The sequence below is a fragment of the Nerophis lumbriciformis genome, linkage group LG10 (genome assembly GCF_033978685.3).
Source record: "Nerophis lumbriciformis linkage group LG10, RoL_Nlum_v2.1, whole genome shotgun sequence".
Lineage (NCBI taxonomy): Eukaryota > Metazoa > Chordata > Actinopteri > Syngnathiformes > Syngnathidae > Nerophis > Nerophis lumbriciformis.
Genome location: NC_084557.2, coordinates 35757302 through 35769750, shown reverse-complemented (window position 1 = coordinate 35769750; position 12449 = coordinate 35757302). Strand labels below are relative to the sequence as shown.

The following is a 12449-nucleotide window of genomic DNA, read 5'->3' as shown; positions in this document are numbered from 1 at the left end:
GCGCAATTAAAAATCAATAAACCCGTATCAGCAATTAAAACATATCTTATGTGGTACTGTCAAAATTAAAATAGCAAAAAACATATTAAACGTGAAAAAATAAAGAAATAAAATAATTTGTAGCACCCATTCGACGCCGTATAACCCCTTGTAGTCGGTTGATTCGAGTGGAAATGGCGGGCATTTCCCCATTTCATCGCCGACATCGTCTCACAAGATGTAGTTTCTCTGGCCTTGCAAATATATATCTCCCACCTAATCAATGTTTTCTTCTCCTTCTTTGTGGGTCAACACTATCCGCTTCCTGCTAAATTGCAACTTGTGATTGGATACTCACTTTGGAATGACAAGTGAGTATCCAATCCCAGTCTTGTTAACAACAGGCTACCTAGATAGGATACTGTCAACAACTTGTGATCTGATTGGCATCGCGACTGTTTATCAACTGTATGTGTTCTCAAATTCATCCACTGACGGTCCCGGTAAATATCCAATCACAGGACGCGTAAATGTCACGTTCATCGTGAGGCCAGCTCGAAGGCCTTACTGACAACTCCTGATATGATTGGCTATCCCAATTGTCTATCAACTGTATGTGTTCGTTCACTGACAGTGCATAGACGCCTGCATTGTTGATTCTGAAGGCCCCCGGCAGATTTTGTACAGCATGGCAACATAAGCTAGCTGAATTCTGATTGGATAACAACTCTAACCTAAAAACAACAGCGCTGGAAGGAGGATAATATGACATGAAGAGAATATGAATACTTTTAGATATTCAGGGAAAGTAAATAAAAAATTACGTTTCTCTTTAATTATGATCATGATTTCTGGTTATGTTAGGCCAGCAGAGAAGGCCTTGCTGGCTCACATGATGTTACTTGCTCAATATAACCATCCAGCACTTGTTGCAGGTGGCTGAGTCTGTGTTCATTCAGCACGGCAATGAGGCACAGATAGCAACTTTTTTTCTGATCTGGATACTAACCGTTTACTAGTGCCTTCATGAAACCGTGTTTCAGTGCCCACCCAAATACTCACTTGTATTCATCGTAAACCTCCTGCTTTGGGAGGGACGTCTCCGGGTGCTCTTCTAGGTGATTCCGTATCCAATTGAACGCATACATTTGTTGAGTGCGACTCGATGACATGGAACTCTGATCGCTGTCGTGGTGCGAGAGGAGAAAGCAAAGTGTGAGGCATTGTCCTCTATGGGGAGTGGGGACGCATCATTTCTTGTGAAGACAGAAACTTGAATACCATAATCCAGGAGTGGAGGACCCCCTCTCATTCTCAGTCCAATTGGGCACAATTTGGGGGTTGGGGTGATGAATAGATATGGGGAAACAAATGAAACACAGACAGCTAGGTATAGCAGAAATCTACATATAATCAATGTTTTGCGTCATAATGAGAGTCAGTAACAGCTGGCATGAACGAGTGATCACCAGCACACATCACAAAGCAGATCAGACAAAATAAATTTCTCTTTGAGAACTTTACAGACCTAAAGAGTGTCTGTGATGTAGCAGTGGATCATTTTGTTGACAAGGAATGAGACAGCGATGCCAGAAATGTAATGAGCAAAGCAGTCATGTGCGAGACAAGGAGGCATCAGCAAGAAAAATGGAGGGCTTAACTAAAATGTGTGTGTGAAACAGAAATTGTCGTGTACCTTTTATCATTGCCACTGCTGGGACCAGAAGGCAACTTAAGGTAGAGGTAGAGCTTTTCGATGTCTGTAAACTTCTCAACATCTTGCTGCAAAAAACAAAGAAGACATGATGGTCAGAACCGTCAGAATATTTACTTCCAAATACATCAACAGATTTATGCTTCATGACATTACTTACTGAATGCCCGTGAAGGTATACAGGAAAGTTGCAAAAAAACTATGGTGTTCCATGATGTCATGCAAGACCTCATATCAGTGCAGTGTTTCCTCTACATTCGTTTACGTAAAAAAACAACAACATTATTTTATTTTTTTATGTTGTTATGATAATTATTTTTTATTTACAAATATTTTGTGATACAAATAGATTGGCAATCTCTCGTAAACGCTGCAGTGACGATCTAAACGAGCCCTCGTCAAAGTCCGAACTCCATATCCGTAGCTTTGTTATCTCGTTTTTGCCATTTTATATGTATATTTATTATCATACAACTGATTGTTTGGGTCAATTTTAAACACTAAGTGATTTAGTTGCCTTAACTTCCCTCACATGATTAATGATCTGTAAATAATGTCAATACAATACCACTACTAAGAATAATCAAAAAAGGATTCAACAAAAGAAAAACTACATTTTAGAACATCACTTGACAATGAGTGGCTATGAATGGACATACTACACACTCATCAAGTAAAATGGTTTGAATAGGTTACATTCAACAGTATATCTTGTTCACATGTATGTATCTGCTTACTGAAGAGGATATGGGTTCAAAAGACATCAGAAGTGAGACACAGCTGTCGTCCAATCAACTCCACCTTGATCGCGTTTCGATTGGTTTCTAAGAATGGATCCATCTTACCTCTTCCTTCACTATTAGCCTCTTTGTTGCTAGGGGAAACAGACACTTAACTGAATGAGGTGGGAGATGTCAGCCAATGAGCGGTGAATGGAAAGACGGTTTACTACATTTTTATTGCTACAAGCATGGAGTGAATGACTCGCCACTGAAGAGTCCGCATGTGCGGATGATGTTGTTGCATTGGCCCTTTACAATGCAGTGTCATTGGTTTGCAGATTTTTTTATTTAATTTGACATACCCTGATGATGTAATGAACTTGATACAGTACATTGAAGAGTAAGGTGGTCAATAAATACTGATTTACAGTGCATCAGCAAAGTATTCTAAATTGTTCTGTCATTATTTCAAAATGTAATACACTAATATTGCGATTGTATGATTGCATATGAGTTTACATATTATTGACATTTACATACTTTATTTACCGTATTTTTCGGAGTATAAGTCGCACCGGCTGAAAATGCACAATAAAGAAGAAAAAAAACATATATAAGTCGCACTGGAGTATAAGTCGCACTTTTGGGGAAGATTTATTTGATAAAACCCAACACCAAGAATAGACATTTGAAAGGCAATTTAAAATAAATAAAGAATAGTGAACAACAGGCTGAATAAGTGTACGTTATATGAGGCATAAATAACCAACTGAGAACGTGCCTGGTATGTTAACGTAACATATTATGGTAAGAGTCATTCAAATAACTATAACATATAGAACATGTTTACCAAACAATCTGTCACTCCTAATCGCTAAATCCCATGAAATCTTATACGTCTAGTCTCTTACGTGAATGAGCTAAATAATATTATTTGATATTTTACGGTAATGTGTTAATAATTTCACACATACGTCGCTCCTGAGTATAAGTCGCACCCCCGGCCAAACTACAAAAAAAACTGCGACTTATAGTCCAAAAAATACAGTAAATGTTGATTTCATGTATGAAATATGTGTGTGTACATATGCTGCTGCATGCACTTTTACTGTGGACATTACAAAAAAACAAAGCAATAAAAAAAAAATCTATTACTATTATTTTCTAATCAGTGCCTTCTAAGGGGTTAAATGGATGATTTGACTTTGAATGAATGACTTTAATCGGATATCATTAGATTGCATTTTTATTATTTTGGACATCCGGAAATGTTCTTAGTTTTTTTGGTATGTACAGTAGAAGCTTTCAATGTTTACTTTTAAAAGTATGTCTCAATGTGAGCATGAAGGATTGTGAAGGTGTTTTTTTTGTCATAGGAGGTTTAAACAGAAATAAACTCCCTCAAACTCAATTTGTGCTGTCTGTGTGCTTAATGAGGACTCATGCTGCCAACCTGAATCTGTCAAACACCAGACACACTTGCTGAGTTTCTCAAAAAACAAACACAAAAAACGTCTTAAGTAGCTTTGATATGTCACTATGTGTGTGTGTGTGTGTGTGTGTGTGTATGTGTGTGTGTGTGTGTGTGTGTGTGTGTGTGCGCGTGCGTGCAAGAGTGTGTGAAATATGACCTCAAACGGAAAAAACTGAACTAAGAAAATTTACACAAGGCAGGTTGTTCTTTTAAAGTGTCAGATCAAGTCTCCTGTAAACTGTATGTTACAATAATTACAGTATAACAGCTGACAGAGCATCTTAACTTAAAAGCACTTTGGGCCGCATAATTCAGAATTGAACCAACTCAGCATGCTAAGAATTATCTTTTGATAACACTTTGTGGTCAACATTTTTTTTTTTTATATATACATCTGAAAATAATAGTAAATAATAGTTTTTCCCACAGAAAATATATCTCATTAACCCAGAGTCTCTAATAATTGTAAAATTGCGCGATACAACGTAAACCGTTGGCCAACCAAAAAGTAACCACAGAACACTATACCGTGTAGTGACTATACGGTATAGTGTTCTGTGGTTACTTTTTGGTTGGCCAAGCGGACATGACGACAGGCTGTCCTCACTCAGGTCCGCACGGACCTGGAGGGGGCATGCCTTAAGTTCGGTTGGAAATCGGGAGAAATTCAGGAGAATGGTTGTCCCGGGGAGAGGCACTGAAATTCGGGAGGGTTGGCAAGTATGAGATATTCTCACTTCTTTTCTTTTGTCGAGCACAAAGAAAAGAACATTTTAGTTAAATGTAAGTTGTGTCTTGGATCAAAGATCCCGTCTACTGCCCAAAACAACAATTCAAATCTGCCTGGTTAGGCCTTGTGTATGTCATGTGTGCCTTCCTTAGGTGAAGCCAGGTTTACAGCTATGTTGTTATTATGCTGTTTGTTACTTATGTATGTTATGTTGCAGCTATTTAAAATAGTTTTGTCAATTTGTTCTGGCCTGAAATAAATTGTCCCTTTGAAACATATCTTTGTCTTTGTGTGTTGTATGTAGACCACATTGCTTAACAGAGTTCAGTGATGCAAATGCATGTCAAGTTGATCAACACATTGTATTATTCTCCAGTGCAATAACAGTACTGAAATGAAGGCTAAAAGGGCATTAATGGGAGCTTTTTAAAAAAAAAGAACAAAAAAATTACTAAATAGTATTACCGTATTTTCCGCACTATAAGGCGCACCTAAAAACCTCCAATTTTGTCAAAAGCTGACAGTGCGCCTTATAATCCAGTGCGCCTTATATATGGACAAATATTGAGCCTCCAACAGGTAAAAGTTTCAATCAATCAATCAATCGCAACTACGGTAAGCAGCCGCCGACTTCATTTTCCCCCGTAGAAATTGTTAAAAGATAAAAAATAAAAAAAAACCCTCACTGACTTTACCTCGGGGAAAATAATAAAACAGCTGTTTATTTATTTTGGGAGTGAACAGCGTTGTCAGAACGCTGGTTTGTAATCTATTAATAAAGTTTGGGACTGACCTATCAGACTGTTTTGTTGACATTCCCTTTAGCGCAGCTCCATCTAATGGATTCATAACGTAACCCCAGCCTCTACTGTAGCGTCTATTCTATGCGCCTTATAATGCACAAAGTTTTAAAATATGCCATTCATTGAAGGTGCGCCTTATAATCCGGTGCGCCTTATAGTGCGGAAAATACGGTAATATATATTTTTTCTTGTATTGTTTTAACTATTTTTCAATTGTTGCTGCTTATTGTACAATGTACTTTGTTGAGAATTTTTCACGTTTCTAGAGACTTCTTCAAACTTTTAAGTGACTCATTCTTTATTAAAAGTGACTAGCAATAAATCTTGCATCTTTTTCTGGTGTTATTGGAGACGGCACTCGTGTTTAGAAACTCTACTTCTGTCGCTCGATAGACAAACAGCGAAAGCTGCCTGACATCACACTTGCTCCAACTGCATTTTCTCTCCTTAATATTTGCACATTGCACATTTTGTAGATCACCGTCGTCTCGGACATATTAAAATATGTCCATATCGCAGAAATTCTACCTCTGCAACCAGACAATCTCATGTGCATTGCTTACATCAACGTCCGATTTCGTGATCAAAGTATTTTTGGGCAAAAGTGCGCAAATAATAGGCTATATGTCACATATGAAAATATATAAATACTTTGATTCCTAAGAAATAGCTATTGGTAAAGGACAGGAAATGACGTGTACGCTGTGGCGCAGTTGTATACATGTTACATACAGTACATTGCGTAAGTTGTTTTTATGTAAGTGAGTTGCAAAATAAAGCTAACATAGATCCACGCTGATGTCTGTCTCCTCTACTTAACAGCCATAAAAATATAAGAACCCCTCAAATATATTGCACTATATATATCCATTCATACTTATAGTACCGTATTTTTCGGACTATAAGTCGCGACTTATACTCAGGACCGACTTATGTGTGACATTAATAACACATTACCGTAAAATATCAAATAATATTATTTAGCTCATTCACGTAAGAGACTAGACGTATAAGATTTCATGGGATTTAGCGATTAGGAGTGACAGATTGTTTGGTAAACGTATAGCATGTTCTATATGTTATAGTTATTTGAATGCCTCTTACCATAATATGTTACGTTAACATACCAGGCACGTTCTCAGTTGGTTATTTATGCCTCATATAACGTACACTTATTCAGCCTGTTGTTCACTATTCTTTATTTATTTTAAATTGCCTTTCAAATGTCTATTCTTGGTGTTGGATTTGATCAAATAAATGTCCCCAAAAAATGTGACTTATACTCCAGTGCGACTTATATATGTTTTTTTCCTTCTTTATTATGCATTTTCGGCCGGTGCGACTTATACTCCGGAGCCACTTACACTCCGAAAAATACGGTACCTTAATTTGTTTTCACATATAAAAAAACCCACATTTTTACGGTGTGGTGGCTTTGATTTTGCCAAGGTGGGCCGCCACTATCAATTACATGTAGGAGAAACCCTGGCCCTACGAAGTGTTTAAACTAGAGATGTTTCTATCTCGATCATGGGATCTGTTTGGGGACGATATTTGCGTTTTTTAACTGATTGGTGATCGGCTGATGAGCTGCCGAGCCCATACGATTTTTACCACAGCTATGTTCCAGTTAGGACTGCAATGATTTATCAAGTACATTTATTAAATAAATTACAAAAAAAGCATCCATTCGTATTTTATTGCTTTGATGATTTGTTTAATGAGTGAAACAAGCACAAGACTGCTCCAATCGCGGTCCACCTACTGGTGATATAGCTTCTTGCGCTGACGGTGAAAACAATAACAACGAGAAAGTGGACGAGAGAGAAGAGGAGAAAAGCTGTCAATGGTTTTGCAATCATTTATTTTTCTTGTTCTTTATTTTACAAAACAAAGTTTTGAGTCGCTGTTTTATTATTTTTTTCAGGGAGTAAGTCTCTAGATGCAGGAAGGCTTTGAAGGCAAACCCCAAATGATTTAAATGGGAGCCAATAATAGTTTTTGCTTTTCTTTAGTTAGCCACTTTATTTTGTAAAACAAATGTATGTAGCATTCAATCCTCAAATGTAATAATCTGATTAACAATAATACTAGCAAATTCTAAATGTATTAAGATACAGTATGTTTTATAAAAATGTGTTATCGTGTTTAGTTACTCGCTATAAAACATTTTCATTTCTATGATCTATTGTCAAAGAATCAGATCGGGACTTGAAATCGGATTGCAACTGATGTCAAAAATCGGATCGGGATCGGAGGTCAAAAATGTTAATCGGGAAATCTCTAGTTTAAACTGTAAGTATTGTACTTATTACACACCAGCTGTTTGATTGCAACGAGCATTTTAGTTTTAGTTTTCTTTAGCAAATTTGGAGGTGTTGAAATCGCTATTTAAAATTGCCAATGCTTATTGATAGCATATCTATGGCAAATCGAATGTAAATTAGCATTATAATTTGTAACATTACTTAGAGGCAGTCCGACTGAGTCCGCTCTGAGTGATGTCACAAGTAACAAAGGTATTGAAATATGGCACCATTAGATTTCACGTGAATCGGTACTTGGTTGTACCAATAGACTTTGGTCGGTGCCTACAAAGGTACCGAATTGGCTACCCATCCTTAACTACAGTAGCTCCTACCGTCAATCAGACCTTAAAATGTGTAGCGAGGTGAACACAGTTAATATATGATCGTAAATCGTTACTAGAATTACAACAGGCAAGCAGTGTGGATTATGTAGACGGAGCTTGGAGAAGCATTCTAAGTATTTAGCTTCGCAAGTAAATAATGGCAATTAAAAACAAACAGTGACGGTCTTAGAGCTAAACCTAATATACATTTTTCAACAGTTACTTCTATTGCAAATGTTGACCTGAAATCGGAGAACGTCAACATCAAACTTGCAGGAAATTTGGAGGTGGGCAGCATAAAAAAAACCATGATGGCTGTCTCAATTATATTTGGGGATGTTCTCAGAATGTGACTACCTACTGTATTCAGCATTACACAGAGAAACAAGCATGCATGTGATACTCACCAATATGCTGTCCACTTTTGATTGTACAGATTTGCTGCAGCCAGAAAGAAAACAAAATGTACATTAATATTGAATATGGGATTGCAGCAAAAATGCATTCAGACAGTTTTTCATTTGGAAGTCTGCTCTATTTGGTATTGTTCATTCATCCATTCATCTTCTCTCTGTTTATCCGAGGTCGGGTTGCGGAGACAGCAGCCTAAGAAAAGAAGCCCAGACTTCCCTCTCCCCAGCCACTTTGTCCAGCTCCTACCGGGGATTACGAGGCGTTGGCAGGCCAGCGGGGAAACATAGTCTCCCCAACGTGTCCTGGGTCTTCCCTGTAGCTTCGTACCGGTCCTACGTGCCCTAAACACCTCCCCAGGGAGGCGTTCAGGGGGCGTCCTGACCAGATGCCTGAACCACCTCAACTGGCTCCTCTCGATATGGAGGAGCAACGGCTTTACTTTGAACTCCTCCCGGATGACAGAGCTTCGCACCCTATCTCTAAGGGAGAGCCCCGCCACCCAACGGAGGAATCTCATTTCGGCCACTTGTACCCGTGATCTTGTCCTTTCGGTCATGACCCTAAGCTCATGACCATAGGTGAGGATAGGAACGCAGATCGATCGATAAATTGAGAGCTTTGTCTTCCGGCTCAGCTCCTTCTTCATCATGACAGATCTATACAGAGTCCACATTACTGCAGAACCCGCACCGATCCGCCTGTTGATCTCACGATCCACTCTTCCCTCACTCGTGAACAAGACTCCGAGGTACTTAAACTCTCCACTTAGGGCAAGATCTCTTCCCCAACCCAAAGATGGCACTCCACCCTTTTCCGGGCAAGAAATTGGAGGTGTTGATTCTCATCCCAGTCGCTTCACACTCTGCATCGAACCGAGCCAGTGAAAGCTAAATATCCTGGCCAGATGAAGCCATCAGGACCACATCATCTGCACAAAGCAGAGACCTAATCCTGCAGCCACTAAACCGGATCCCCTCAATGTCCTGAATGTGCCTAGAAATTCTGTCCATAAAAGTTATGAACAGAATCAACGGGTCCGACTTACTGCCGGCAATGCGGACCAAGCTCTGACACCAAACATACAGGGAGCAGACCGCCACAATCAGACAGTCCAATACCCCATACTCTCTGTTCATACACAACCTATTTAACATTTATGTCACATTCAGAAATTGTAATACTGTAACAACTAATGATGGGAACATGTCACTTTTCCAACAGCAAACTACTCCCAAGAATGAAAAGTGACTTAAAAAAACACTAAGAAAGAATAAAATCTTCACGCTCATTGGAAAAGACCCTCAATATACATACAAATGTTTTGACCTCAATATTAACCGCATTAAGTTAACCAAAAATCGGTTAAATGTAGATTTAAAGAAGCAGTTTGATGTAGGAATTGGCGATATAGCCTATAATCTATATCGCGATATATATTGCAGCTTTTTGAGATGATAATATATAAATCACAATATATTATTTGGCATATAAATAATAATCGCACCATTTTAAAGCGAGTTACAAAGGCTCCTAATCTGGCTGCTGACATATGCAGTAACATATTGCTTCATTTCCGGTTGTATATTTTGCTCAAAACTATTATTAATCTACTTGTTAATTCACTGTTAGTAGCTGGTTATTTCCTATTGTAACATGGTTCTATCTACACTTCTGGTAAAATGCAATAAGCAAATATTCTTCTGTTGTTTGGATACAGTTAGTTTTGGGTGATACTACAAATCTGGGTATTGATCCAATACCAAGTATTGGTGATACCAACGTTGATACTGATACTTCAAATTTTAAAGATCACTGAATGATTCAATACAGGATTGTGGTGTTTCAATATCAATTAAATATCAAAATTATTTCCTTGTTCCCTTGTATTACGTACAAAATATACAATAATGTCAGTGCAAAATAACTAAAAAAAAAGCAAAAACAACAAACTATGCTGTGATAATAAAAAATATCAATCTAATCACTGTATTAACTATTAACTGATTCTACACTTGGTATGATTACTGTCAACATTTGTATCAATCTGCCCACATTTGCCACTGATTGACTTTATGTTGTACGATATCAAATGTTCAAGCTTAGCGGTTTGCTATGTGTTTTTGTATCCTCCTTCGGGGTGTAGTGCAGCATGTTTAGCTATTCCTCGTAATCCCGTTCTCCAATGATGATAATTCTTGTAAGAAACTTACTTTATTTGCCAACAGGAAGGCTAGGATTAGCAGTTTAGAAGCTGCACTGTGGAGCGACATTTGCCGTTCGCGAGGACGCTACATTGCGTTGAGGATGCATACGTTCGTTTGTCACCGTCAAATTTGCAGGGCATAGCTAGAATGTGTCATCAACATGTATTATCACGATATGTCGATAGTATTAAAAGCTCTATCTATTCATTTTGTATATCGTATAGATCGTGCAATCCTAGTTTGAAGATACAGTGCTAAACCATGTTCCATGTGTTGCTGCATATTATTATATCCATCCATCCATTTTCTACCGCTTATTCCCTTCGGGGTCGCGGGGGGCGCTGCAGCCTATCTCAGCTACAATCGGGCGGAAGGCGGGGTACACCCTGGACGAGTCGCCACCTCATCGCAGGGCCAACACAGATAGACAGACAACATTCGCACTCACATTCACACACTAGGGCCAATTTAGTGTTGCCAATCAACCTATCCCCAGGTGCATGTCTTTGGAGATGGGAGGAAGCCGGAGTACCCGGAGGGAACCCATGCAGTCACGGGGAGAACATGCAAACTCCACACAGAAAGATCCCGAGGCCGGGATTGAACTCACAACTACTCAGGACCTTCGTATTGTGAGGCAGATGCACTAACCCCTCTGCCACCGTGCTGCATATTATTATATATATGATATATTTATAATATATATATACATTTATATGTACATACAAATGTATATACCGGTATATATATATATATATATATATATATATATATATATATATATATATATATATATATATATATATAAACTTATATATGTATATATATATATATATATACATACAGACATATATATATATATATATATATATATACAGACATATATATATATATATATATATATATATATATATATATATATATATATATACAGACAAGTTTTTTTCCCATCCATCCATCCATTTTCTACCGCTTGTCCCTTTTGGGGTCGCGGGGAGTCGCTGGGGCCTATCTCAGCTGCATTCGGGCGGAAGGCGGGTTACACCCTGGACAAGTCGCCAACTCATCGCAGGGCCAACACAGATAGACAGACAACATTCACACTCACATTCACACACTAGGGCCAATTTAGTGTTGCCAATCAACCTATCCCCAGGTGCATGTCTTTGGAGGTGGGAGGAAGCCGGAGTACCCGGAGGGAACCCACGCAGTCACGGGGAGAACATGCAAACTCCACACAGAAAGATCCCAAGCCCGGGATTGAACTCAGGACTACTCAGGACCATCGTATTGTGAGGCAGCTACCACCATGCTGCCCGAGTTTTTTTTTCTTCCCCCCCCATACATGTAGTGGGGAGTTTTTCCCCTCCTACATTTAAACACAGTGTTATCGTGCAAAATGTCTGTAATGCTACAGTGACCAAAAATATTAAATATACTTGTTAAATAAAACCTCTACCTTGTTTTTAATGAATATTACGCTACTGTATTTCAATGTTGGTCATTATGGTGAAAAATGTTTTGAGAACCACTGATGTAGGTGATATCGTACAACATAAAGTCAATCAGTGGCAACTTACACCATGCAAGCATATTCAATTGTTGTGTACTCGAATTAGAAATAACCAATGCTCCTCTAACTTCTGTTTATCAACAAAAAAGTCAATTGTTTTAGTGTATGGGCGTAAAAAAAGAAAAGACTCCCTGAGGGTGTTAACGGCAGATAGCTCTATCCCAAATAACGCTCTGTGGTAGATAAAAAAAAAAGGAGCGTTAC

The 12449-nt window shown here is 38.4% G+C and overlaps 1 protein-coding gene across 3 annotated transcripts in view; it reads right to left on the bottom strand.

Annotated features, from left to right (window-relative positions):
- Positions 1-12449, bottom strand: part of rfx7b (regulatory factor X7b) — an 88483-nt gene that overhangs the window by 15793 nt on the left and 60241 nt on the right. For 2 of the 3 annotated variants that reach the window (XM_072913942.1, XM_072913940.1), the window contains exons 2-5: positions 8462-8495; positions 1677-1761; positions 1261-1300; positions 1042-1164 (exon numbers count right to left, since the gene is read on the bottom strand). In XM_072913942.1, the coding sequence (XP_072770043.1) occupies positions 1042-1164; positions 1261-1300; positions 1677-1761; positions 8462-8495 (282 nt within the window). Of the gene's footprint in view, positions 1-1041; positions 1165-1260; positions 1301-1675; positions 1762-8461; positions 8496-12449 lie in introns of all 3 variants that reach the window. The other variant, XM_072913941.1, reaches the window with a different exon arrangement.